Source organism: Parasteatoda tepidariorum, chromosome X2, assembly GCF_043381705.1.
Source record: "Parasteatoda tepidariorum isolate YZ-2023 chromosome X2, CAS_Ptep_4.0, whole genome shotgun sequence".
NCBI classification, from domain to species: Eukaryota; Metazoa; Arthropoda; class Arachnida; order Araneae; family Theridiidae; genus Parasteatoda; species Parasteatoda tepidariorum.
Genome location: NC_092215.1, coordinates 20293339 through 20317701, shown reverse-complemented (window position 1 = coordinate 20317701; position 24363 = coordinate 20293339). Strand labels below are relative to the sequence as shown.

Sequence of the window (24363 nt, the reverse complement as noted above, 5' to 3'; positions counted from 1 at the left end):
AGTTAATAATTTACTACCACTTTAAATGCTGTAAAAATCTTAAAAATTCTGAATTGACCACACTGTAATAATATCAAATAAGGCTTATTTCAGTCCAAGGTGAATCTTAAGAAATCTTAAAAAAATCTGTAAACGAATAAAACGTATTAATACGTATTTAATATACCAATTAAATGGTAATTTCTCAAGATATAAGGGTACACGTTAAATGTTAGAGATACGGGAATGTGGAATTCCTGCTTTTTATTACCTAAAAGTATTTTTTTTGTTTATTTCTTTCCATTCTCACCAAACTGAATACTCAAATTAATAAATGTGTTTTCTCGATCTTTTCTCTTAATTTACAAAAATTTAAAACTTCTATGCTTTAATAATAAACACGTTTTTTTCCAGTAATTTCTCTCGATTTGTATTAACTTGAACTTTAATGCTTAAAGTAACGAACAAATATCTTTTTTATGAATTACTGTCAGTTCACACTATTTTAAATTTCCCTGCTTGGAAATAGAGCGAGATTTTTCAAGAATTACAGGTACAGAAAAAAATTACGTTTACCTTGATTAAGCATGGCCACAACTTTCAAGCAGACATATTCCTCCACACACAGATGTAATTTTCGAAAAGTGATAGTCAACTGAGATAATTGCTCTACAAGTGAACCAGCTTCCATTTGGATGTTTTCAAGAACTATTTCCTCTCCGACTATCTTTCCCAAAGCACCTTGTAGAGCACATAGACTTATGTTGACTTCATGGTCAAGTTCCTCTTTCGATGGTTTAGGAGATCCATTTTGTGGTAGTGCATATCCATTGGCGTTTCCCATATTGGTGTTGTTGTTGTTAGCTCTTATAGCCCAATAAGCTGTTGTTGTCAGAACTAGCAATTCATGCCACTTGTGCGATAGTAACTATAAGAAAGAAAATTTAAACGAACAAAAAGTATGCATAGAATTTAGATACTAAATCTTGAATTACTACATTTACTGTATATTAACTACAAACAGATTATTTATTTGGATTCGGAATGTGAAAATTTAAAAAAAAAATTAATTTTTATCTCAACTTTCTCTCTCTGGCTTACTGCATGCATACCTGCCAACNACTTATGCAAGTTGGAGCAAATTTGTTTCAGATTTTAGGTCAACGTTTTTCGAGAGTGTCTGATAAAAATATACCATCTTTGGAAATTATACAAATGACTAGAAACTTGTGGATTTGAAATTAATGATTTGATAACCTGTTTTGTCCAATCTCTTTTTCACATCGATAAATGAATTTTGAGTTAAATATATATATATATATATATATATATATATACATTTGCAATAAAAATTAAAGAATCGTGTATTGAAAATAACTACTGTATTTTGTTATTATATTGATATAAATTACACGAAATCGTAAAAATTGTGAGTTTACTTAAAAAAGCGTTGGAATAGGACCAGATTAATTTCTTGGAATTCAAATGGTATAAAGATTTTGATGTCCTGAAAAAGAGGAAATTTTTAAAGCTTATAACAGAAAAATTCTCGAAAATGCGAACTATTTTGATCAGCAATTTTATAAGATTTAACATATTCTAAAAGCTCAAAAATGTGTTATTTATTATACAATACGAAATACTCCTACCTGTGTATGAACGGTGACGGGTAGTTCTGTATAGAATGGTAAGCATTTCGTCCACTGAACTAATTTGCAAACAATCATATCACCAATTTGAAAGAGTTTGTCGCTCAATTCAGCCTTTACTTGCTTGAATTCATCCAGATTTTTTAAGACAGCTACATCTTCGAAGTTATCGCAGTCTATCAATTGCGTGATATAAATCATCGCTTGCTCTGGTGTCATCTGTCTTGCTCTTGAAGAGGTCATCCAACTGTCCAAGTTACACCGAAATGTCCTGATATCACAAGGACTTGTAAGGGCAGCCTTCAAGATTTGACCACTGGGCCATTCTGGTGGTGAGGCAGGATAACGAATAACAGGACTATTGTTTGGTGGATGAGTATTATTAACCTTTGGGGGATCTATTTGCCTCATTTGATTTTTTTGCCCTTTCTTGTGCTTCTTGTATTTCACCTGTAACATGATGATCATCATAAGTCATTCATTTTGTTCAAATGAAAGTGTTTTAAAACTTATTTTAAACAAAAGATATAGATAGTAAGTTTTCCATTATCCGCAGTGTGATTTGCGCGGTTGAAGGAATTCAACAGCTAATCCCCATAAGAGTTTTTAAAAATAATGTTACAAATATATGTTTCATCGTGTTAAAATGTCTCTTTATGATTGATAAAAATTTGATGAACATTTTGAACATTGTTCAAAATGTTCAATTGAATACTGAATTTTTCAAATGAACATTGTTCATAAATGAATAAATATTTCACTAACACTGAGAGAAATCTTTCGCATAAAGCGTGTAAATGTAATATATATTTGTGGCCAAAACCAAAAGCAACCGAAACCAGTTCTAATACTTAAGGTCCCAATTTGGATCACAGGAAAATTTCAAAGGCCTACGTTAAATAAATGCTCAGAAAATCGTACCCTTGCCAAATTCAAGTATTTTTGAACTACAAATGCTAAATATGAATAGAATGCTTTGTTTAACTTCAATATGAATAATATATTGAGGTGCCAAATCAATTTTGAAAATTTCTGAAGAAATTAAAATAGTCAATTAAATAATGGCTCCGTGTACTTACTAATTACCAGAAATTAGCAAACATGTTCAGTTACTTTCTTATGGGAAAAAGCATACAGTAGATAGTTTTCTAAGACATTTAAATCTTATTTTAATTTCTATAAGTCATTTGAATATGGTTATAAAAAGTTAATTAGTAAAATACTTCAGCAAAATGCTTGAATATTTACTCAAAACTCAATAAATATAAATGCTTTGGTAAAAAAAAAATTATAATTTTTCTTAGAATAGTAATAGTCCATTAAAAATAAATTATGGTTCTCTATTACTGTTAAAAGCAGCTGGTAGAGGAAATTAATTATATTTTCAAAACATATTAACCTCTAATTTCATGTTTAATATCACTTTTTCAGTTAAAGATGGCTTTTCATAAATTGGACATTACTAAATGAGATAAGCTGTAATCTACATCTGTAAAAATTAAATTATATTATTATTATAATTATTTGATTCTATAATTATTTATCGATTGAAACTAAGAATCAAAAATTTTGATTGACAATTAAATTTTACTATCTTCTTAAACAAATTTTCAAGTCAATCTTCCGAGTAAATTTAAACAACAGCAGTAAGTATTTAACTTTGATCTTAACCTAAACATCAAGAAGTGATGACAACAGTAAATAGGAAAAATACTTACCTTGAAATAGTCCAAATATCTAATTTGAGTATTGAGATTAAAATTTTTTACCTTGTACAGGTTGTACACTGCCCCCGAATTTCTACCTCCTGGCATGCGGTCTTCTCGAACAGCTATAAAGAGGAAAACCGCAAACTCTAGTACAATATATTTGTATTTGAAAATAAGGAAAACACCACTGTGAAAGTTTCAACAAAAAAAAAATCTATTTCCTCTTCTTTTTTTTAATTATTTGATAATCTGCATGATCGTGAACCATTTTTTGCTAAGTATAAGTTGAAAACTAGAAAAAATTAGAAAAATACAGTGCATTTTTAAAAATGTCAAAGACATATTATGTTTCTCTTCTTCTTTCCTTTCTTTTTGTTTCCCGTTAATTATTGTTTCCATTCTCAAGAATCCAATAGCTTTCAGGTTTATAGGTTATTTTTCATTTAATAAAATAAAAAACCTGATCTGAAGGCACTTTTCGTTAGATATATTTTTTTTTCAATGTGCGTAAAGTGCTTATTAATCAGAAAGTTTCAATGTGCGTAAAGTGTTTATTAATCAGAAAGTTTCAATGTGCGTAAAGTGCTTATTAATTAGAAAGTTTCAATGTGCGGAAAGTGTTTATTAATCATAAAGTTTCAATGTGCGTAAAGTGTTTATTAATCAGAAAGTTTCAATGTGCGTAAAGTGTTTATTAATCAGAAAGTTTCAATGTGCGTAAATTGTTTATTAATTAGAAAGTTTCAATGTGAGGTTAAGCAATTATTAATTAGAGTAAATCAGAAAAAAAAATTGTATCCACTATTTGCCTTGCAAATGGACCTTAGGTCATCAACATTGTACGCATTTATTTTTACCGAGTGTACTTTATTAACCATTTCAACAAAAGTTTTTAGAGAGCAGTAATTTTAAAAATTGTAATTTAAATAGTTAATTATAATAATAATAATATATATATCAAAATATAACAATCTGTACAATGTTTTAAAAATCGTTTTTCTTTGTTAAAATCACAGTGCTGTTCTCCTTTAAGGAATTTTTAATAATTTAGCTGTACTTTCAAAAAGTATAATTAAGATTAGCAAAATTAGGTTTTTTCAATAATTGCCAAATTCTGTAAAAGAAAAAATCATTTGGTTACAAAAACAACATACAATACGCCTACTGATTTACTGTGTAATTACGCAAAATATAAAATCACTTTGTAATTGGTCGCATTTAAACAAAAAAAAAGAAAATCTCGAGGTAAAAAATTAAGCTATTTAATAATAAAATACTGAGATCAAAAGATTTAAATAAATATTCAAAAAGAAAATAAGAGTTCATATAAGTAAGACTCTGGTTAAAGCATTGAGCTGTCATTGTGAAGAGCCGAAGTTCGATCCCCAATCGCGGCTTGTAGCCCACCCAGATTCAAAAGGATGGGTACCAGCTTTTCTGGGAAGTAAATGTGGCCTATGTCCAGTGCTCATCATCTTGCCACAATCATGTCGTTGGTCACAAAATTATAGTGGGCTAACCTCTATGACCCCCTATCCAAATGCTTTATAAGTATGATAGAATTAATTTAGCAGAGATTACAATGATTTTTTCAATTCACTAAAAGGATGTGCCAATTCTAATTTCTTTTTAAAAAATCAGAGCAGTATAAATAAGAATTTAAATTAAATGTTAATTACTTAACACTCATTTTTATTTAATTTAAACACCTAGCAATTATCGTAAATTTTTAAGAAGGAATTTTAAGAGATTGAAATAAAACAATTGCTTAGTAAAACCATTTATTGCTCATCTCAAACTGTAAACACTCTAATCTTTTATAATCCATCATTATAATTTAAGATGAATAATATCGATTGCTTATGTTTTTTTTTATGAATGCAATTGAGTAAATACCCACAAAATCCAGTTAAACAACTTACTCATAGCAGCGAATGCAGTTGTCAAAGGCATCTAAACCTTGAAATAAAATCTCCCACTGACCACTAACCACAAAATAACTGAGTTTTATACCTTCAACTAAAAAAATAATTTAGATTTCAACCTAAAAATCTAAAAACTTCAATCAGGAAAAAACCTTGACTTAATTACAAATGTTTATCCCATTTGATGTAATTGTAAGCACCAAGGATATAGATACCTATTACAAAATTAGAACTAAGATTGTTGGCGTTAGTATCTTATATATTTGACCAAAGGCGACACGATTTTCTTCCGTCTACCTAAATTTTTAGGTTGAATTTAGGTAAGAGGCCCTGCAGAGGGATCAAACTAAACTATTTTCTAGAGAAAAAAAACAACAACACTATAAACAATGCTACATTTTATGTTCTAGATAAATTACACTATTATCCTTTTGCTATTTCTATCCATTAGAAAGTTTTCCTTGAAATACTGACACACATCTAAAAAATTCGATAGATATTTGGCGTATGTAAGGATTATTGATACCTTTCACGTAGTTATAAGGAAAAAAAATCCAATGTCTAAAATACCAGAGGGCTATTTAATGTATAATGACAATAAAAACCAAAGAAAAGTAGTGCGATAATATTTGCAAAATTTTATAAAATAACAGTTTGATTTTTTTTTAATCGTCCTTTCATGCCCAAACAGTCATCCTTCCATGCAAAAACATTGTTGATCGATAACGAGTTAATTCGGCATTACCGTTGCAATGTCGAGTTCACTAGTCATCGGTCAGCAATGTTTGGTCATGATATCAATATTTATAATTATTTACTTTTACTTTACTTCTTTCCAATTTTTACTTTACAAAATTCAGTATTCAAGCAAAAGATTGATATGACATAGTTTCTGTGTGAAATTGCTCGTCAACAAAGTGCAAAGAATGTTGTTAAGAAGTTCTTAAAAGGTGAGAGTATTACACAGATATGAATTTTAAGCTTTGATAACAATTAAGCTTAAATTGCCTTAAAACTTCTAGAGGAAATTAATAATTCTGACAAGAGACAGGAAAATTAACATAAGTTATTGCGGAAGTTTTCTATAACTACCTTGAAAAATTATGTCTTAACCAAAAATAGCAATTTCAAAAATTCATGGTGCTAACTGAGTGAATGTAACTCCAAAATGTTACTTTTTAAATAATGTCTAGATTAAATAACTAATGCCAAGACTCTGAAGGGGTACCTGATTAAAAACTTGAACAAGAGGGACAAATCAGGGCATCAAGATGAGAAACTATTTCCCTCACCACCTCTCCATAGCTCGTGGAAATGTATTTTGCCCTGATTTGCCCTTCTTGGCCACTGTGGTTTTTCTTGTTCTGTTTCTCACTTTTATTTTTCCATTTTTTGTTCGTAAAAGCTTTATATTTCAATTCACTTTTGTTTCTTCTCATCCACGTGCTAAAATGGGAGCCAATTTTTGAACACATTGAAACATGTTGACTATAATTTTCTATTTACACATTTTTGAAGCAAATAAAGTTTTTAATCAGGTAATATAGTGTTTAAATATTTACAAATTAAAATGAGAATCTTAAGTTTAAATTGGGAAATTACTTTATAATATCTTTAAACGGTAAAAAATGATAAGTTATATTTCACTATGTGAAAGATGTTTAGAAAAAGCAATTTACTGTTTTCTATGCATATCCAAAAAAGCAACGTAAAAAACTTTTTGAACGGAAAACAATTTTAAGTACTTTTAACCTATTTATCTATAAAATAATTTCTAAATATATTAGTATTTTTTAATATTTTTATGAAATTTTTTTGCAACAAAATGCCATTTTCTGACACCTGAACTACAAGATTGTCCAGTGTAAAACATAAAAAAGAATTCTTTTAAGAAGTTTAGAATGCACACAATGTAACTTAATCCAATTTCAATGTGAGGGGCAATATATTTTTGCTTTACAAAAAAAGAATTTAAAAATCTAGTGACTTTTGGGAATCAAATTATTTGACGAACGCGGTTCTTCTTTCGGATAATTGTTACTTTATGAGGTTAAATTAGAATTTAGTTATGCATTGTTTTTGTTATGAATTGTTTACTAATCTGAAATTAGTCAGCCCAGTTCTTAACTTACTAAACCATAAGTATTTCCATAGTCAAACTCCATCCATATAGTTTCAAATATTTTAGCCTTACCTTCTTAATGGCAGGATTGTAATGCAACTTAATAATTTTGAGACAGTGACAATATTACCTATAGCAAAAATACAACGTTCATTTAAATTAATTTTATGTCAAAATTCACTTTACAATTCACAACTAATGTTAATAAAAGTCTACATAGTTTTTTCGAAGCATTAAAATATTTTTAAACCAAATATTTTATGCTTAAATTTAAACTTTTATATTAAAAGTTTTTCCTTTTTTAAAATTTCCGTATCAAAATAAGCCGAGAAAAAAAATCAAAAAATTCTGCTGAATAATTTAAAAAATATGGACTAAATAAATAAAATTGTAATTTTTAAATTGATATTACCCAAAACAATGGACAGATGTAATAAAATATTTTAATAAAAAATGCTGACATTATATAAAAAGAATTATATTGAGAAATTTGAATTAAAAACGTTACTAAATTAGTTTTCGATTTTATTTTTTTGATGTATGTGCCAAAAATAATTTAAATATTCATTTCAATGTATATATTTGTCACTGTCTCCAATTTAGATATACAGGAATGGTTTATATAGTTAGGCGATACACTATCCCTTACCTTGTGCTGGCTCCATGATTATTAGACTTTCTGAATTTTAAATAACAGAGCCATGTTTAGTAAGTGAGGTAACTAGGCTAGACTAATTTCAGATTTGTATTTTAGTTTTTATTACTAAGAACAACGATACAATAAACTAAACAAAAAACATTATTACAATCATGGCTCTTATATCAACGCTAGAGATAATCACACGACAAAAATATATGTTAAACAATAATTTCTATTCCCAGTTCTCCCACTTCTAAAAACGGCTCTGATTTATGCAAAAACACAATATACAGTTCAGAATTTAAATAATACACATATAAACAGATACATAATTTGTTTTGCTTTCGTTGTTATCATAATTTTTAATTATAAATTCCTAAATTCCAATGTATTGAGTTGACAAAGAAACTTTTTTTAACTTATATAAACAGTTTTCAATCAGTTTGATTTTTGAACTTTATGAAATATTTAAATGGCGTAATATTTTTTTGAACATTTTTTACATTAAATATATGTCATACAATTTTAAATTGTGTGGTTTATAAACCAAAATAAATGAAATTAACTCTTAATTTTGCAGTAATAGTAGCTTAACTACCTACAAATAATATTTTTATAGTTGAACAAATTGGTATGATTTTTTTATGTTTACTTTAATTTTTAACCATACTAAATTAGTTAATTTTTTTCCAAAATAAAATACTTTTCATACATTTCACGAAAAAATTCCACAAATTTTTATTTCTTCAGAACTACTATTTACTAATAATCCAAGTCTATTTTGATGGATATTTCCGTAAAATTACAGTTAAATACTGGTCTACGTAAAATTACTATTAAATTTTTTTATGGATTTCAGGAAAAAAATTGAACAAATTTTTATTTCTTCAGAACTACTATTTACTAATGATCCTGTCTATTCTGATAGATATTTCCGTAAAATTATTATTAAATACAGGTCTGAAACTGCAGAAGAAATTGAAACGCATAGAGAAAATATTAAATCGTCCGAAATAAAATAAAATAAAATATTTATTAATTTCTTTCTACTTTAGTTGAGATAGCATTTAATAACATTTTTTTAAAAAAGTTGACATGATGATAACGATACATTTTGACATTATTTGCAATTGTAAATAAATAAAAGTTCATATTTCTATAGCTAACCTTTAAAATTTTACTGTAAAAATAAGATGTTAACTTACCAGCAAGAACCATCCCCTGCCTTAGACATTTTTGAAATCGGCAATATTGGCATCGGTTTCGTTGTGCTTTTGTAATTTCACAATGACCATCAGCTACGCATGTGTACACCCTCTTATTTTGCACCGTTCTCTTGAAAAAACCTTTGCATCTAAAAAATAAAAGAATATAATGTCACTAAAGATTTTAATCTAGAAAAATTGATTGAGCACTGATTTGTTAAATGTCTCTAATTTATCAGCAAATATTCCAAATGCCTTCATTTATAACATTGATTTCCGAAATGTCTCTATTTTATCAGCAAGTATTCTAAATGCCTTTATTTAAAGCGTTGATTTCCTAAATGTCTCTATTTTATCAGCAAGTATTCTAAATGCCTTTATTTTGAGCATTGATTTCCTAAATGTCTCTAACTTATCAGCAAGTATTCTGGAATTGCCTCTTTTTACTGAATACATTCGCTAAGTATCACTATTTAATACACACACTCTATATACAGCATGTTTTCACTAATACATATGTATATGTACAGCATATAGATTCGAATTGTCACTATTTACAGCAAACAGTCTGTAAAAGTCTCTATTTGGGGCCTACATTTTCTAAATGTCTCACTTTACAGCGCGTATTCTAAATGTCGTTACATAAATCATACATTCTCTGTGTATTTTCGACATGCATTTTCTAAGACATTTTCGACATTAATTTTCGACATGGTAAGACGTTGAGCTCATGTTCGTGAGATTGTAAGTTTGAATACAGCTGGCCGAAAAATCCCTGTGAATGAAATGGTGACTGGTGCACGTTAAAATCTACCGGGGTTCCAAAATCCCACAAGTTCCCATAACAAATCAATACCTTTGAGAGTACTGAATTGGAGACTGACTGTTCTCTAGTTCAGGTCAAAATTACGATCAGAGGATGAATGAATGAGCCCTCCCTATTAAACGGGCTGTGACATATGTGTGTGTGTGTGACTGAAGTCGCTTAGCCATAGTTAGCGCCAGTAATAAAGAAGAAACGCACCCTCTGCCTTAAAATTGATCGTTTCCCATACCAGGCTTGTGGCATTGGCGGGTGGCATTAGTAACAGCAACAAATGTATCTATTTACAGCATACATTTTCTAATTGTCTTCATTTACAACAGATATTTCTAAATCATTCTAAGTTTGTTCTAAGTTGTACAAATACTAAGTATTTAATGTTTTAATGCATATCATTGTTTCCATTAATTTCATCTGAAATTTTTCGAGCAAGTGTGCCAGATGTTAATGATAGCCGAACCACTTAATCATGAATTTATGCAAATTGTAACATTAATAATATTGCAAACGCAATTCATAAGGCATTGGAAAAATTTGACTTAAGGATTTAAATTACTATTTAATTTTTTTATTTTTTATTTTATAACCGTCGTTGAACAGCCGACCCAATTTTGGGTTTACGACTATTAATGTTCAACTCTGTAGCCTTGTAATTTTGAGTCAATTCAGAAGTCAAGGAAACTCCTGGATCAGTACACACTCAGAGATATGACTTGTTATGGGAACATGGAGGAGTTTGCGACTCGACAAATTTAACGTGCATTTAAATTTTAAAATTCATTTTCGATATAGGCAAAAATTTTATTTTGAATAAAAATGGTAATTGTGTTTACCATAAAACAATTTCTTTATTACCATATCAAATAACATCTCAATTTACGTATTTTATAATTGTGGTATCCAACTATAGTGGTAACCAACTATAGAAAATATCAGCTTGACTTAAACACAAGTATCCTTCCAATTTTTGGCATAAATACTACTTTTATGACAATATTTTACCCTCTGGGTTCAACGCATATGGTTAACGCACATGGCTTAAAAGCATTCCATTTGTCAGCTAAAAATAATTCCCTAAAAAAATGTCACAAAATTCTCGAGAATTTCCGAAAAAAGAATTTCCTAGAAGTAGAGAAATTGGAAACTAAAGTGCTTAAGAGAGTTTTATCCCACCTGAATATTATTTTATGAGTTTGATTGATTTTATTGTAGTTGCAATATGTAGAGAGATGCAACGATACCAATACCTCTAATGTAGGAAATTAAAATAAAATTTGCAGAATTTTATTCCATTTTGCAGGCAATATAAGAGACCTAACTAGAAGTTGGAACAAATGCATTATTGGAACTTGTAAAATAATTATAGGTATTGTTAAACAAAATAACTTTAAGTCAAATTTAATAAATCAAGAATCATTTTAAAAAAATGTCTACCCGTAGAAAAAATTTTGCCACTAAGAGAAACAAGTTGGCATCTCTAGTGATACGAGTAAAATTGTTTTATAGCAACTGAAATTAATTAATATCTTCATTTAAGAATAATGTTCGATTTTTTCCTTTCTAGGATCAAATATTAACCATTTGCACTCGATGTCATTTAAAACGTTAAAAAAAAAACGAACGCAACCACTAAAAGCTTACCAGGAGAAATATCATTGTTTACACACTTACTATATAGATACACACGAAATAGTCTTAAGATTTCCCAAGGCTTTTAGGACTGGAAGGAGCCTCTTACCTTTTCATAGTGTTTAATTTGATCATGTCTTATAATCGTCATTAATTGCGTTGAGAAAATTAAAGAAAAATAAAAGAAGGATATTATGATCATGATTTAGAATTGAGTTGCCGCAACCTCACCGCCAAACAATTAGACGAAAGTTGTTATACTCAGTTGAAATCAACTGCAGAGCCAGTCGCTTGCAGCATTATAAATAATAGTACCATCTGTTTTGCCGAAGTATGCTAGGGGTCTAATTTAGTGTCATCTATTAAGATGTGAAAATATTAACATTTAAAGTGGTAGGTAATTTATAAGTTACAATAGTGCCTCAGAGGCACCTATCACATTAAAAGGGTTAAAAATATTTTTTTTTGACAGTAACATTTAAAATAGCAGTGAAATAAAAATTAAGGTAAGAAGAAGTTTGGATGCCAAGCCGGAAATCCTAGCACCCTACACTAGAGGTAAACCCTCCAACAACTATGGAATTTCCGTATTTTTGGAAAATATTTTCCTTTGAGGGTTTAGTAGAAGTAATACATCAAATCATCATAAATATATAAAAGGTTTTATCTACTACTGCTTAAAATGCAAGTAATGTCTGATAGTCCTAAGTTCTGATAGAAACTTTGCAAAAATTCAATTTCAATTAAAAATGTCTGGTTTCATTCACATCCCTGGAAAAAATATTTCGAACAACCCTCAAATTTGGGAGAGTATGTGATAGCAGCGAAAGCAAAATAACAATTATGATTGTTTGATTTGTTTAATATTACCAACATATAAAAATTTTAAAACGGGATTGTCAGTCCAAATATATAAAGACACAAGCGTATATGGCTACGTTTTCTGCGAAAGTTTTAATAAATTGGTTGTGAATTAAAAAGTGAAAGTTGCAGAATAAGTGATAGTTTTGCCAACTCTATTCAGAAATCTCACCAAGAGGTAAAAGCAACGAAGTAGTATTCATTCTATATGAGATTTCGAATTTTTGATACGTAGTGGTGGAAAAATAACTTAAAATCAAATTTAATAAATTAAAAATAACTTTAAATTTGCTACCACTAAATAATATTTTTTAAAGTGAAACAAGGGAACAAGTTGGAATTTCTGAGAAAGTTCTAACTTTTCAAAATATTAAAAACTTTAAGCAAAATTTTAATTAATGTATGCATTTTTTTAAAATTAGTCATTACTAAAATATTACATTCCACAATTATCAGGATTTATTATTTTATTTTAAATTATTAATATATATAGTGACGGTCAAAATCATTATAAAAAAATTTATGACAATAATAATTTCTTACTATAATTAAAATAATTTCTTAATATTCTTAATTATTAACTATGCATGCTTTTTTGTTTCTAGCTCAACAATATCCCCACTTTTTTCGAGTAAAATAATAAAGCGCTTGCTTTTCCAAACAATAGATAACACAATGACATTAATTTTTTTTTATAACCGTTTTTGAACAGCTGACCACTCGTTAAACTGTGCTACCGTAAAGTGCTCGACTTCGCGCGCAGGTCGTCGGGCTACCGAAGCGGGGGTGCCATCCCCTCCGCAGAGGATCAAAATTGTGATGGCATGTCTTCGGATCATCCTGTGGGATGTTTCCCAGACCGTCGCCAATAGCCCATTGTGCAGCTCTAGTGCGACGTAAATTAACAACAACAACAGCTGACCTAATTTTGTGTTTTTTACTACTATTGTTAAACCCCGTATCTTTGTAATTTTGAACCAATCCGAAAGACAAGGAAACTACTGGATCAGTGCCCCCAGAGGTATGATTTGTTATGGGAATATGGAGAACTTAGAGACTCCGACAGATTTAAAGTGCATCAGTCCCAATTTGACCGGCAGGGATCGAACCCACGACCTCTTGAACATGGGCCCAGTGCCCTCCCAACCAGTATTTCCCGGCCCAATGACATTATTTTTTTATAACCGTTTTTGAACAGCTGACCTAATTTTGGTTTTTTTACTACTAATGTTATACCTCGCAGCCTTATAATTTTGAACCAATCTGAAAGACAAGGAAACTCCTGGAACTGTATACCGAGAGGTATGATTTGTTATAGGAACATAACGCGCATCAGTCCCAATTTACTACACGGGGAGTCTTCGGCCGGTGGGGATCGAACCCACGACCTCTTGGACATGGGCCGAGAGCCCTACCAACCAGGATATCCCGACCCAATGACATTAATTTATAATTAATGTATTAATTTATAGTTAATATTGCAGTTTATTACAGTGAGATAAAATTCATTTCTTACCCTTCGCATGTGATGATGCCATAATGCAGACCTGTTGCCCTGTCTTCACAAATCATGCAGACCATTCGCTCATCATCTTCCTCATCACCAACATGGTTTACAGATGATACAACAGATGCAGAAGATACAGCATTTTGAGTAACAGACAATAACAATGCCGATGAAGATCCTGTTGGATGCTGAATCTCATCATCACTTTTAGAAGATCCATTAACAGTTAAATTGAGTGCTTGTGATTCAGTCAGATGTCGAGGTGGAGACAATGTTTTATGATCACCGTTTGACAATCCATTGGTGGGCCAATATCGTGTAAAACCGACAGGACTACTCTCTCGTCCGAAAGTTGCTCGTGCAGGGGTAGTGGCATACCCTAGCATCACATCTTTAGTGTTTGGAGTATAAGTCATAACGGTCCTTAAAATCGAAGGCTTACACTGAGAGTTGCTGTAAATCGGAGTTGGATACACTGGATTTACTGTTACAGGCGCAGAAACAGGAGAAGATAACATAGACATTTGTGGCAAAGGAGATTGAGGAGAGCATGAAGTTGGTGATAATTGCTGTGAGTGCTTCAAGGATTCCAATGCATGTGGTGGTGATGAATTTGTGCTCTCATACATTCGATCGTTATTTGCGGCCCACAGCATTGTCTTACCTGGCCCATTTCCTGGTATATCTCCCATAACTAATGGTGTTTTGTAAATATTGTTGTTACCCATCATTCTTACTACAGACATTGTATGATCTTCCATGCTATTGTCTCGTCTATTGCGCCTAAGATCCAAGCCTTCGCCCAACTCATTGCTCCTATCACCTCCGCCATCAAATACACTATTTCGACGCTCGTGTTGGGGACTTTCAACAATGCCGTTCACAATGTGTTCACTTTCTGGACCTATTTTACACTTGTTGTTTTGTTCAAGTGGTGGACTGTTTTCTCGGTCGTAATGTTTACCGGGCATGTCCGAGCACATGGCCTCTAAGTGGGGTGGAGATCCAGAAGCAGGCGATCCTCCATCCTCAGACAAATATGTCTGAGTGGTTGAACCACTTGATGATGACCCTCCATCGGTATCTCTGGCATTGATTTCTGCACTTACACTTTCGGGAGATGAAGTTATGACATCGTTATTAACTTCGCTGTCACTGTTGGAGAGGTTGTCGGTCACTTTCCTTCGTTTTAACTTGATATCGTGAAATAAACTCATGGTACGTATCCACGCAGTCAGTATCATAATTTCTAAAATAAGAAAAAATAAATATCAGCACCAGATAATGCTAGTAAGTAGTATTCTAAAGAGCATACTATATTTTCATATCAAATGAACGTTAACTGTTTAAAAATAATGTATTATAGTGTTAATTAATTTATCACCAGTACAATTCATCAGGTTCAGCAACCACTTCAATACTATAAGTTTTCGCTCCATGTATACCATAACTCTTTCTGCGTGTTTGAGTTAGTAAGGTGATCAGGAATACGCCATGTTATTAAAAGTTGAAATACATTACCACTATAATATGACACAAGTTACCACTACAATAATTTTTGACACAAGTTAACACTATAATAATTTATGACACAAGTAACCACTATAATAATTTAAACTATTATACTATAATAAATTAACAAGATATATAATAAATTAACAAGCCACTGTAACCACTATAACAAATTAGCAAGGTACCACTATAATAATTTTGAGGGACCTGTGGACGCCCTACAAAATAATGCAAAAAAAGGGAAAAGCAAATTATATTTTAGCGATAAAAAAGAAAAATACTACAGTGAAGATTAAAAAACGGATTTAAATTAAAATATTTTTAATTGCCAAAGATATCAATGAGTAGTCAAACGGTGATTGGTTATTAGAAATTTTTCCAATATTTCATTGATCAATAAAAAAGATTTTGATCTTTTTTACCCCGTTTGTTCCTTGATGATTCATCAGATTTCCTTCTTTCTTAAATATTTACTTGGAACGGCTAATGTGGATACTTTTTTGGTTTTATTTTTTACAAGGATTCTAAAAATATATATTAAGAATGTATATGTTACATAAATGGGATAATATTACATAAATAGGAATATATATGTTACATAAACAGAATGTATACATATTACATAAATGGGAATTGAAAAAATAATAAGTTAATTATTTAAGTTTATAAGTTAATTTCATCTATGGAGAAATTGTTATTTATTCACTAAATTAAAGTGTATCTCTTTATTTTAATAAAAATTTCTATTTATTTTTGTTCGTTAAATAATAAAATAAAAAATTACAGAAAACATTTCATCTAAATATTAACCCTTTGACGCAAAAGGGACATCAGTATTCCTTCTATATTTTTTTTTCTGGACCTCTCTACAAGCAAAAAGATATATTTTAATATTCTATTAATAGTAAAGAACAGGTAAATAGTTGCAAAAAAAAATTCTGTTAGATCATCGGAATTGTATTTGTACTAAAATATGAAATTTAAAATCGAAAAAAAGTTGTTGGAAAGTTTTCCTTTTCATTCATATTCAAAAATTTATTAAAAATTGATTTTGTAAATTTAAAAAATTTCAATGACGTTTTTCTTAGATCTAAACTGAAAATAATAGCACATTTGAAAAATTATCGTTTGGAAGCGAGCCATGTTAAGAAGATCTTGCCTTTAACGCAGAAAAAGACATCGGTCTTTCATTCTGTATTTCATAACGATAAATTGTTGAAATGCTAAACATAATATTTTTACTTATTTTGACCTAAACTAATACAAAATAAAAAGTATGAAAATATATTTAATAAAAATTCTATGTCAGTTGGTTAAACGATGAAAAACATCCATCTTTAAAAAAAGGAACACTTTTTCCTCAAAACGCATTTTCAATAAAACTTTCCCTCAAAGTAAGTTTTCCCGTGATGATTCAGAAAGGGAAAGCCTTTTCTTGCCTGCTAGCGCCTGAAAGAAAGTTTTCCTGCGCTGACTACAGTCGATTAAAAATGAGAGCACTGCGCATGAGCGGAAGTAAGAAAACGATCTCCGTGTTTCGGAAGACCTTTCTCGTAAGCCGCTTGATGATGTTGTGACGTCATACTATAAAGTTCAGTCACCTCAAAAGCTTTCATTTTCTTCCTTTTCGGGATTATCGGGAGCAAAAAAATCATTCTTCCGGTAACAGTTGTTCAAATAAACATAAAATGACACTGAAATTATAACTACGTGATTTCTCTTAAAAATTATGATTCATTTTTTTTTTCTTTCTCTTCGAAATATTTGTTATCAAAAAAAGTGCATGCCTCGATTTCCGCTGACGTTATTTTTTTTTTTTAACTTTTTACCTTTTTAATGGAAAGTATTTTATATTTAAAATAAAAGAATTCAAAAATTGGGAAAATATTTGGAAGCTTTTAATAATAAATATTAGGTTAAGTTGGGGAAAAAAATTTTCAGGATTAAAATGAACTAATTCCTTTAGCTTAATTAAAAATTTGTAATTAATTATAAATGATTAACTTTTAATTAATTTTCATAATTATAATCAACTTTGGAAAGAAAATTTGCAAGGCTTAGAAAGATTTTTTTTTCTAAAAAAAGCCTTTTTGAGAAGGGAATAAAAAAACGTAATCTAAGCACCTTAAATTCCAAGTAAAGTTTTAATTTCAAACTATAATTAACATTTTTTATAATTAACATTTTATTTGAGAAGATAATTAATCTTTCTTTTAAAATTCGCCAACTTGGCGATGTTTTTGCACCTAGATTAAAATCATTGAATAAATACACTGGGGGCATTCTTTTTTTTTTTTTTTTTCCTGTTGCGAGAGATTTTTTTTCTTTCTGTTCAGATCTTAGATACTTTCGTACTGCTGATTTCAAATCAGTAATCGAATGCTCTCCCCAAGATACGGTTTTTTAATGAGATTTTTAATATTTTTTTGTCGAAACACGTTCAAAAACGTTATATATAAAAAGGGGGTGGCATAAATGTTGCAGCAAAATTTTTGGGGAGTTAGGGCGCATCGATTGCTTTCGTATTGCTGATTTCAAATCAGTAATCGGCTGCTCTCTCCAAGATACGGTTTTTTAATGAGATTTTTAATATTTTTTTGTCGAAACACGTTTAAAAACGTTATATATAAAAAAGGGGTGGCAAAAATGTTGCAGCAAAATTTTTGGGGAGTTGGGGCGCATCGATTGGTTTCGAAGAGTACAAGTTACAAAATTAAAATTTCATTTCCTTTTTTTTTTTTTTTTTTTTNTTTTTTTTTTTTTTTTTTTTTTTTTTTTTTTTTTTTTTAAGCCAAGAGGAGATCGGATTTAATTATAATAGCCAATTCCATATTTTATTTGATAATGATTAGCGAGGAAAAAAAAACTTTAGCGCAGTTCGATCACTTTCAAATATATAAACTGAAAAAAAAATATAAAATAATAGATTTATGTGTTAAAATGTATATTTTTAACTGACATTTTAAACAAATAAACTTTCAAAATAAAATTTTGAAAAAAAAAACTTATTTTAATTTTTATTTTATGAATATTAATTTTTTTATTAATAAAGTGATAAAACTAAAACGTTCTTTGTTCTTACAAAACCTGAACGGTGACAGTCAAACTGCCTGTCAAAAACTCTCCGTCAAAACTTACTGTGCGGGAAAGGGTTAACCTTAAAAATAACATGTTTTTGTTAAAAAGATTATTCGTAAAACAAGATTGTCGAACTGTCTTTCGAGCTTTGATTGGCTATAATACTCGTGTAAAAAAAATTTATAAATAAATAAATAAAAAAATTTTACCGATATATGTCTCAGTAGGGCACAAAATATTCAAACTTTCAAATTTGGTATTTGTGGTAAAATTTGGAGATATCATCATGATACCTTAGAGCATGGCATAAAAGGCTTTTATTCGGTAAAATTTACTTTTCAGCTTTGTATTTATACCGAATGTGTGATAATAAGAACTATAATTTTGAAAATCAGAATTTCTACCATGATATTACCATGCGAACGGAAAACTAACCAAATAATTGGTTTAAATCAAAAAAATTTTTTACCTGAATTATGATTTTTTTAACAGAAATGTCATGACTATACAAGTATGGTAATGTTACCGGAGTTTTTCTTTTTTTTTTTTCATTGCGATATTCAGTTTTTCTCTTAACAACAAAAGTAATAACAAAATACGTACAAACTTTTGTACAAAATCATTTTCATTAAAGTCAACAACATTCAAATAACAAGCAAAATTATAGCTCAGAATAACAGTTTTAAATATTTATTTCACTTGTGACCATTCAAAGACAATCGCGTTCAATTAATTACAAAGCATAAAAACTATCTTTATGGAATTAAACACCGAAAAAAATAATTAAATATTTATTTTATTTGTGACCATTCAAAGACAGCCGCGTGCAATTTATAAAGCATTAAAACTATCTTTACGGAATTAAACCGCCAAAAAAACAGTGAAATATATATTTTAGTTTTGACCATTCGAAGTCGGTGGAGTTCAATTAATTGCAAAGCATTAAAATTATCTTTACGGAATTAAACCCCGAACAAAACAGTTAAATATTTATTTTATTTGTGACCATTCAAAGAAAGTTGAATTCAATTAAATGTAAAGCATTTAAGCTACCTTTACGGTCCCGCAGTGGACTGATCGTTAAGACACGGTTCCCAGCAGATCACCGAAGTCAAGCATCACTGACTACGGTCAGTGTGCGGGTGGGTGACCACTTAGATCAGTCTGCGTAGGGACCGAGTGTGTGCGGTATTGGTCCTCGTTAAACTGTGCTACCGTAAAGTGCTCGACTTCGTGCGCAGGTCGTCGGGCTACCGAAGCGGGGGTGTCATCCCCTTCGCAGAGGATCAAAATTGTGATGGCATGTCTTCGGATCATCCTCCGGGATGTTTCCCAGACCGTCGCCAATAGCCCATTGTGCAGCTCTAGTGCGACGACCTGCGCGCGAATTCGAGCACTTTACGGTAGAACAGTTTAACGAGGACCAATACCGCACACCCTCGGTCCCTACGCAGACTGATCCAAGTGGTCACCCACCCGCACACTGACCGTAGCCAGTGATGCTTGACTTCGGTGATCTGCTGGGAAACGTGTCTAAACGATCAGTCCACTGCGGGACGTGACCATTCAAAGACAGTCGCGAACAATTATTGCAAAGCATTTAAACTATCTTAACGGAATTAAACCCCGAAAAAAACAGTTAAATATTTATTTTATTTGCGACCATTCAAAGACAGTCGCTTGGAATTTATAAAGAATTTAAACTATCTTTACGGAATTAAACCCCGAAAAAAAACAGTTAAGTATTTATTTTATTTGTGACCTTTCAAAAACAGTCGCGTGCAATTTATAAAGCATTAAAACTATCTTTACGGAATTAAACCCCCACCACCCAAAAAAAACAGTTAAATATCTATTTTACTTTTGATCATTCGAAGACAATCGTGTTAAATTAATTATAAAACATTAGAACTAACTTTATTTTTACGAAATTAAACCATAAAGAAAAAGAAAACCGACAACATCCCCAATAGTTGATAAAAGATCCAGACACGTTTAACGACAACGACATTACATTAGACGAACAAATAGTTAAAGCCACATTGATCTCTAACAACTTAAGTAAAAGCCTGATCGGCCTTAGGGGAGAAAAAAAAAGTTATTAAAGTACATATCAAGCTAAAAACACTGTTATCCTAACTATATCCTAACGATATCCCAACCAGGAAAAAAGCAAGGGCCTTGCAAGGCCTCGGTCCCTAAGTGAAAGTAACTTACAGGTCAACGTCCTCTAGCACGTGATGATAGGATTAAGGTCCGGTAGAATGGACAGATGGCCAACAAAAAGTAATTTGCAAAAAGTAGGCCATCGGGCCGATGCCCTACGGCAGTTGTTAAGAAGAGAAAAGGAAATTTCAGGTGAATGACCAAAACTTCAATAATAATTAGACTTGCCCCAGAAGAGTTGAATTTTGAATTATTATGCTCTTTAACTCCGTTTTTGAGCGATACGCCAATCTGAACTTTTCTTTTCTTTCGATTTTTTTTTCTGTTTAACCACCGCTAGAAAGAGTTAACCTCATTCTACTCACGATTTTTGAATTTTTGTCTGGGAGATTTCACTGCTATGTGAAAAGGTTTTTACGTTTTTGAAAAGATATGATAAAAATAATTGAAACAGAATTCGAAATGGGGATTTCATAAACTGTATTAATTTTGGGCATGTTAAAATCGTATTAAATTAGACTGGTTTGAAACTATAAATATAGAAAAAAAAAGAAAAATTAAAAAATCAATAATAAATAATTTATTATTCTTTTTTTGTTTTTGTTCTAATAATAAGATTTAGGTTTTTGGTATGATACTAATGAATTTTTTATTTTTGAACTCTACTCAATATGCGGACATTGCTTGAAAAAAATGAATATGACTCTAAATTTTAAAACTATAAACTCGTTTTTAATAAAATGGATAAAATTTCATTTCAGTGTTTTAAAAATAAACATTGTGATGCCACAATAGACATTATATTTTATTTTATATAATGACGAAATTTGGTGCTGTTGTAGTTATATGGTATAATTGAAGATTATGATCATAATAACATTTTTATTTAGCAACAGTTGTAGATCTCGAGATACAAAATTAAAGAATATTTTATACAAAAGGCTTTTTAAGTAAAATAATAATTTTGTATAATAATATCGGTAAGGACAGGCCACGGGAGATAAATCCCCATGACCAGATTAATCAAAAGTCAAATTACAAAGTGATCGAATTGATCCCAACAGATAGTTAGGAGCATGGGAAGAGATCCATGGTTGGCTATTTATCGAAACATAAAATATCCAAAAATTAAGCCAATCCCCCTTAATCAATATTAAATTTAAAATAATTTGGCTATAGATAATCGCCTAAAAAAATCGTGAGAATTAGTATAACCCTATAACTGAAACTAGTAATAGAAATAGTAATAGAAATAAAAAGTTAAAAATAGATTTTGTTTCGATTTAATCGAGACAGTGAATTAATGAGTTTTGCATTTATAATGAAATAAAAAGTTAGCCGTTGTATTGATTGTTAAGAAAAGAATAAAATATTTATATTTGCTTTAGATAAAATGTAATAAAAATTAAATAATTGGTTTCATGAAATTAAATTTCGATTAAGAATGATTAAAAAAATTTAAGACATTTTAAAAGCAAGGAAATTTGTAATGCCTATCGTGGCATCACAGACAGTGTCTAATGTAATGGCCATAGATTGAATTGAGAGTCTGAAAATATGGTCACAACTTAAAATACTCAATATAGAAAAGGAAACACTTGATAAAGTTTTTTTAATTAAGTGATATGCCTGTTTTATTTTTAAAAAAATTAACTTCCGGATTTTAATAGGGTTGTAACAACTTAGGAAATATTAGAAAGTTGTAGCTAAAGTTTCTCAAGATCTTATGGTTATTTTAATCAGAAAGCAGTCTTCGCTGATGTTAATTAGTTAAAATGTTTTGTTTCCTTTTTACCAGTTTTTAATTTTTTTTTCTAGAAAGTGGCTACTCTGAAAAAATGTGGTTTGTCATAATATTGCCCTTAAATCCTTCAATAATCGAAAAAATACACGTTGGATTTGTTATTATCCTGATATGACTATTTTAAATTTAAGTGTCAGCTAATACAAGAAACTATCACCTACACAATGTACAGTACGTTTTGATGGGTATATTTGTTCATTTATTTATTTTTATTTGGTATTATATTTGAATTAAAAATATGCAATAATATTTTCCCTCTATTAATAAACAATTTTGTAATTCGAAAAATAAATTAAAATGGGCGTAATTCGATTGTGTTGCCTTTTTTATTGATTTTTATTTAAGTGCATAGTGTTTAAGTACATAGTACCATTTTAGATTTAAATTAAAATTTTTAAGTTTGAATGTAATAACTCTTACTTAACTGACAGTAGAAGAAACATTATGATTGCAAAATGTAATTTCAACCATTTACTATTATAAAAATTACTATTATTACTTACTATTTATATTACTTTTAATATTGCTAGTAGTAAAAATTGCATTTAATGTAATTAAAATTACTATTATTATAATTACTATTAGCTATCCAAGCTATTGATGGAGCAAAAATTATATTTTCCTTTTTTTGAAAATAATCATGCAAAAACTACTCAAAATTTGATAATGTCGTATCATCAAAGAATATTTACGTATTTTACTTCAGAAAGATTTTCATACGTAGCCAATAATCATTTTTTAAAATAAGATTACATTCAGCAAATCTTTATTTCGGAAACTAATGATTACATTCAGAAGATATTATTTATTAAACGATTAAATTCAGCTATTCATTCTTTCTTTAACTAATAAACTCAAAGCTAAGTATTAAATTACGTTATATTGATCTAATAATCAGGCTAATAAAATAAGTTTTCAAATTTTTGAAAATAATTCTATGCAAACATTACTTAAAATTTGAGAAAGGCACTTCATATTCACGTATTTCTCTTCTTTTAAGGAGATTCTTATGACCAACAGATCATTATCTCTTAAAATATATGCAAATTAGAACACTTATCAGATTTCTTCAAGTTATTATCTCTGGTTAAAATCACCGAAACCTGATACTAGTCAAAGGAAGGTCAGTATCCGAAGGCTGTCTCGCTTCGTTAGGATAACAAACACGTGTTATCGTGTTAAGTTTTAAATATTTTTCACAATTTCTCTTTTTTAATTTTTTTCCTTAAGCTTACTGAAAGGAAAACAAATAATTCTGAACGTTTTTGAATAAATTATGGATGAACTTCTACAATATTATTTTTGGGAATAATTTATTTTGCAAACAATCTTTGAATTAGCTCTTGATAATTTATAATGGATTTAAAAGCAGTATAATCCGTTTTATTATCTCAGAACCAGATTTATTTTATAAATTTTTCTTGTTCCATTTGGCGTTAAAGTTTTTCATTTATTTCTCTTTTAATGAGTTTTAGGTAAGCTAAAATGATTGTCTATTTTTATTTACCATTTTCTTATAAAATTTTTATTTTCTAATTTGTGATTAATTTATTTTTGTTACGCTTATTTTATTTATCTTCTTAACTTAAATATTGATCTAAATTTTAATTCTCAGGAGCATGGTTTAATTAATCTTAAAAATTTATTTCTTGGTATAAATACTATTTTATTTTGGGTATCGAATATTTCGGAAAAAAAATATGCAAAGCTTAAATAAACATGTTAGAAATATACAAAAAAAAAAATATTTTTTT

At 29.6% G+C, this 24363-nt stretch overlaps 1 protein-coding gene across 3 annotated transcripts in view; it reads right to left on the bottom strand.

Moving 5' to 3' along the window:
* The window catches only part of LOC107455863 (hormone receptor 4), a 58513-nt gene that overhangs the window by 1503 nt on the left and 32647 nt on the right, over nucleotides 1-24363 (bottom strand). For all 3 annotated transcript variants that reach the window (XM_043041218.2, XM_043041217.2, XM_021144631.3), the window contains exons 2-6: nucleotides 14059-15298; nucleotides 9230-9378; nucleotides 3398-3459; nucleotides 1629-2078; nucleotides 556-907 (exon numbers count right to left, since the gene is read on the bottom strand). In XM_043041218.2, the coding sequence (XP_042897152.1) occupies nucleotides 556-907; nucleotides 1629-2078; nucleotides 3398-3459; nucleotides 9230-9378; nucleotides 14059-15293 (2248 nt within the window). In that variant the 5' untranslated portion in view covers nucleotides 15294-15298. The remainder of the gene's footprint in view (nucleotides 1-555; nucleotides 908-1628; nucleotides 2079-3397; nucleotides 3460-9229; nucleotides 9379-14058; nucleotides 15299-24363) is intronic.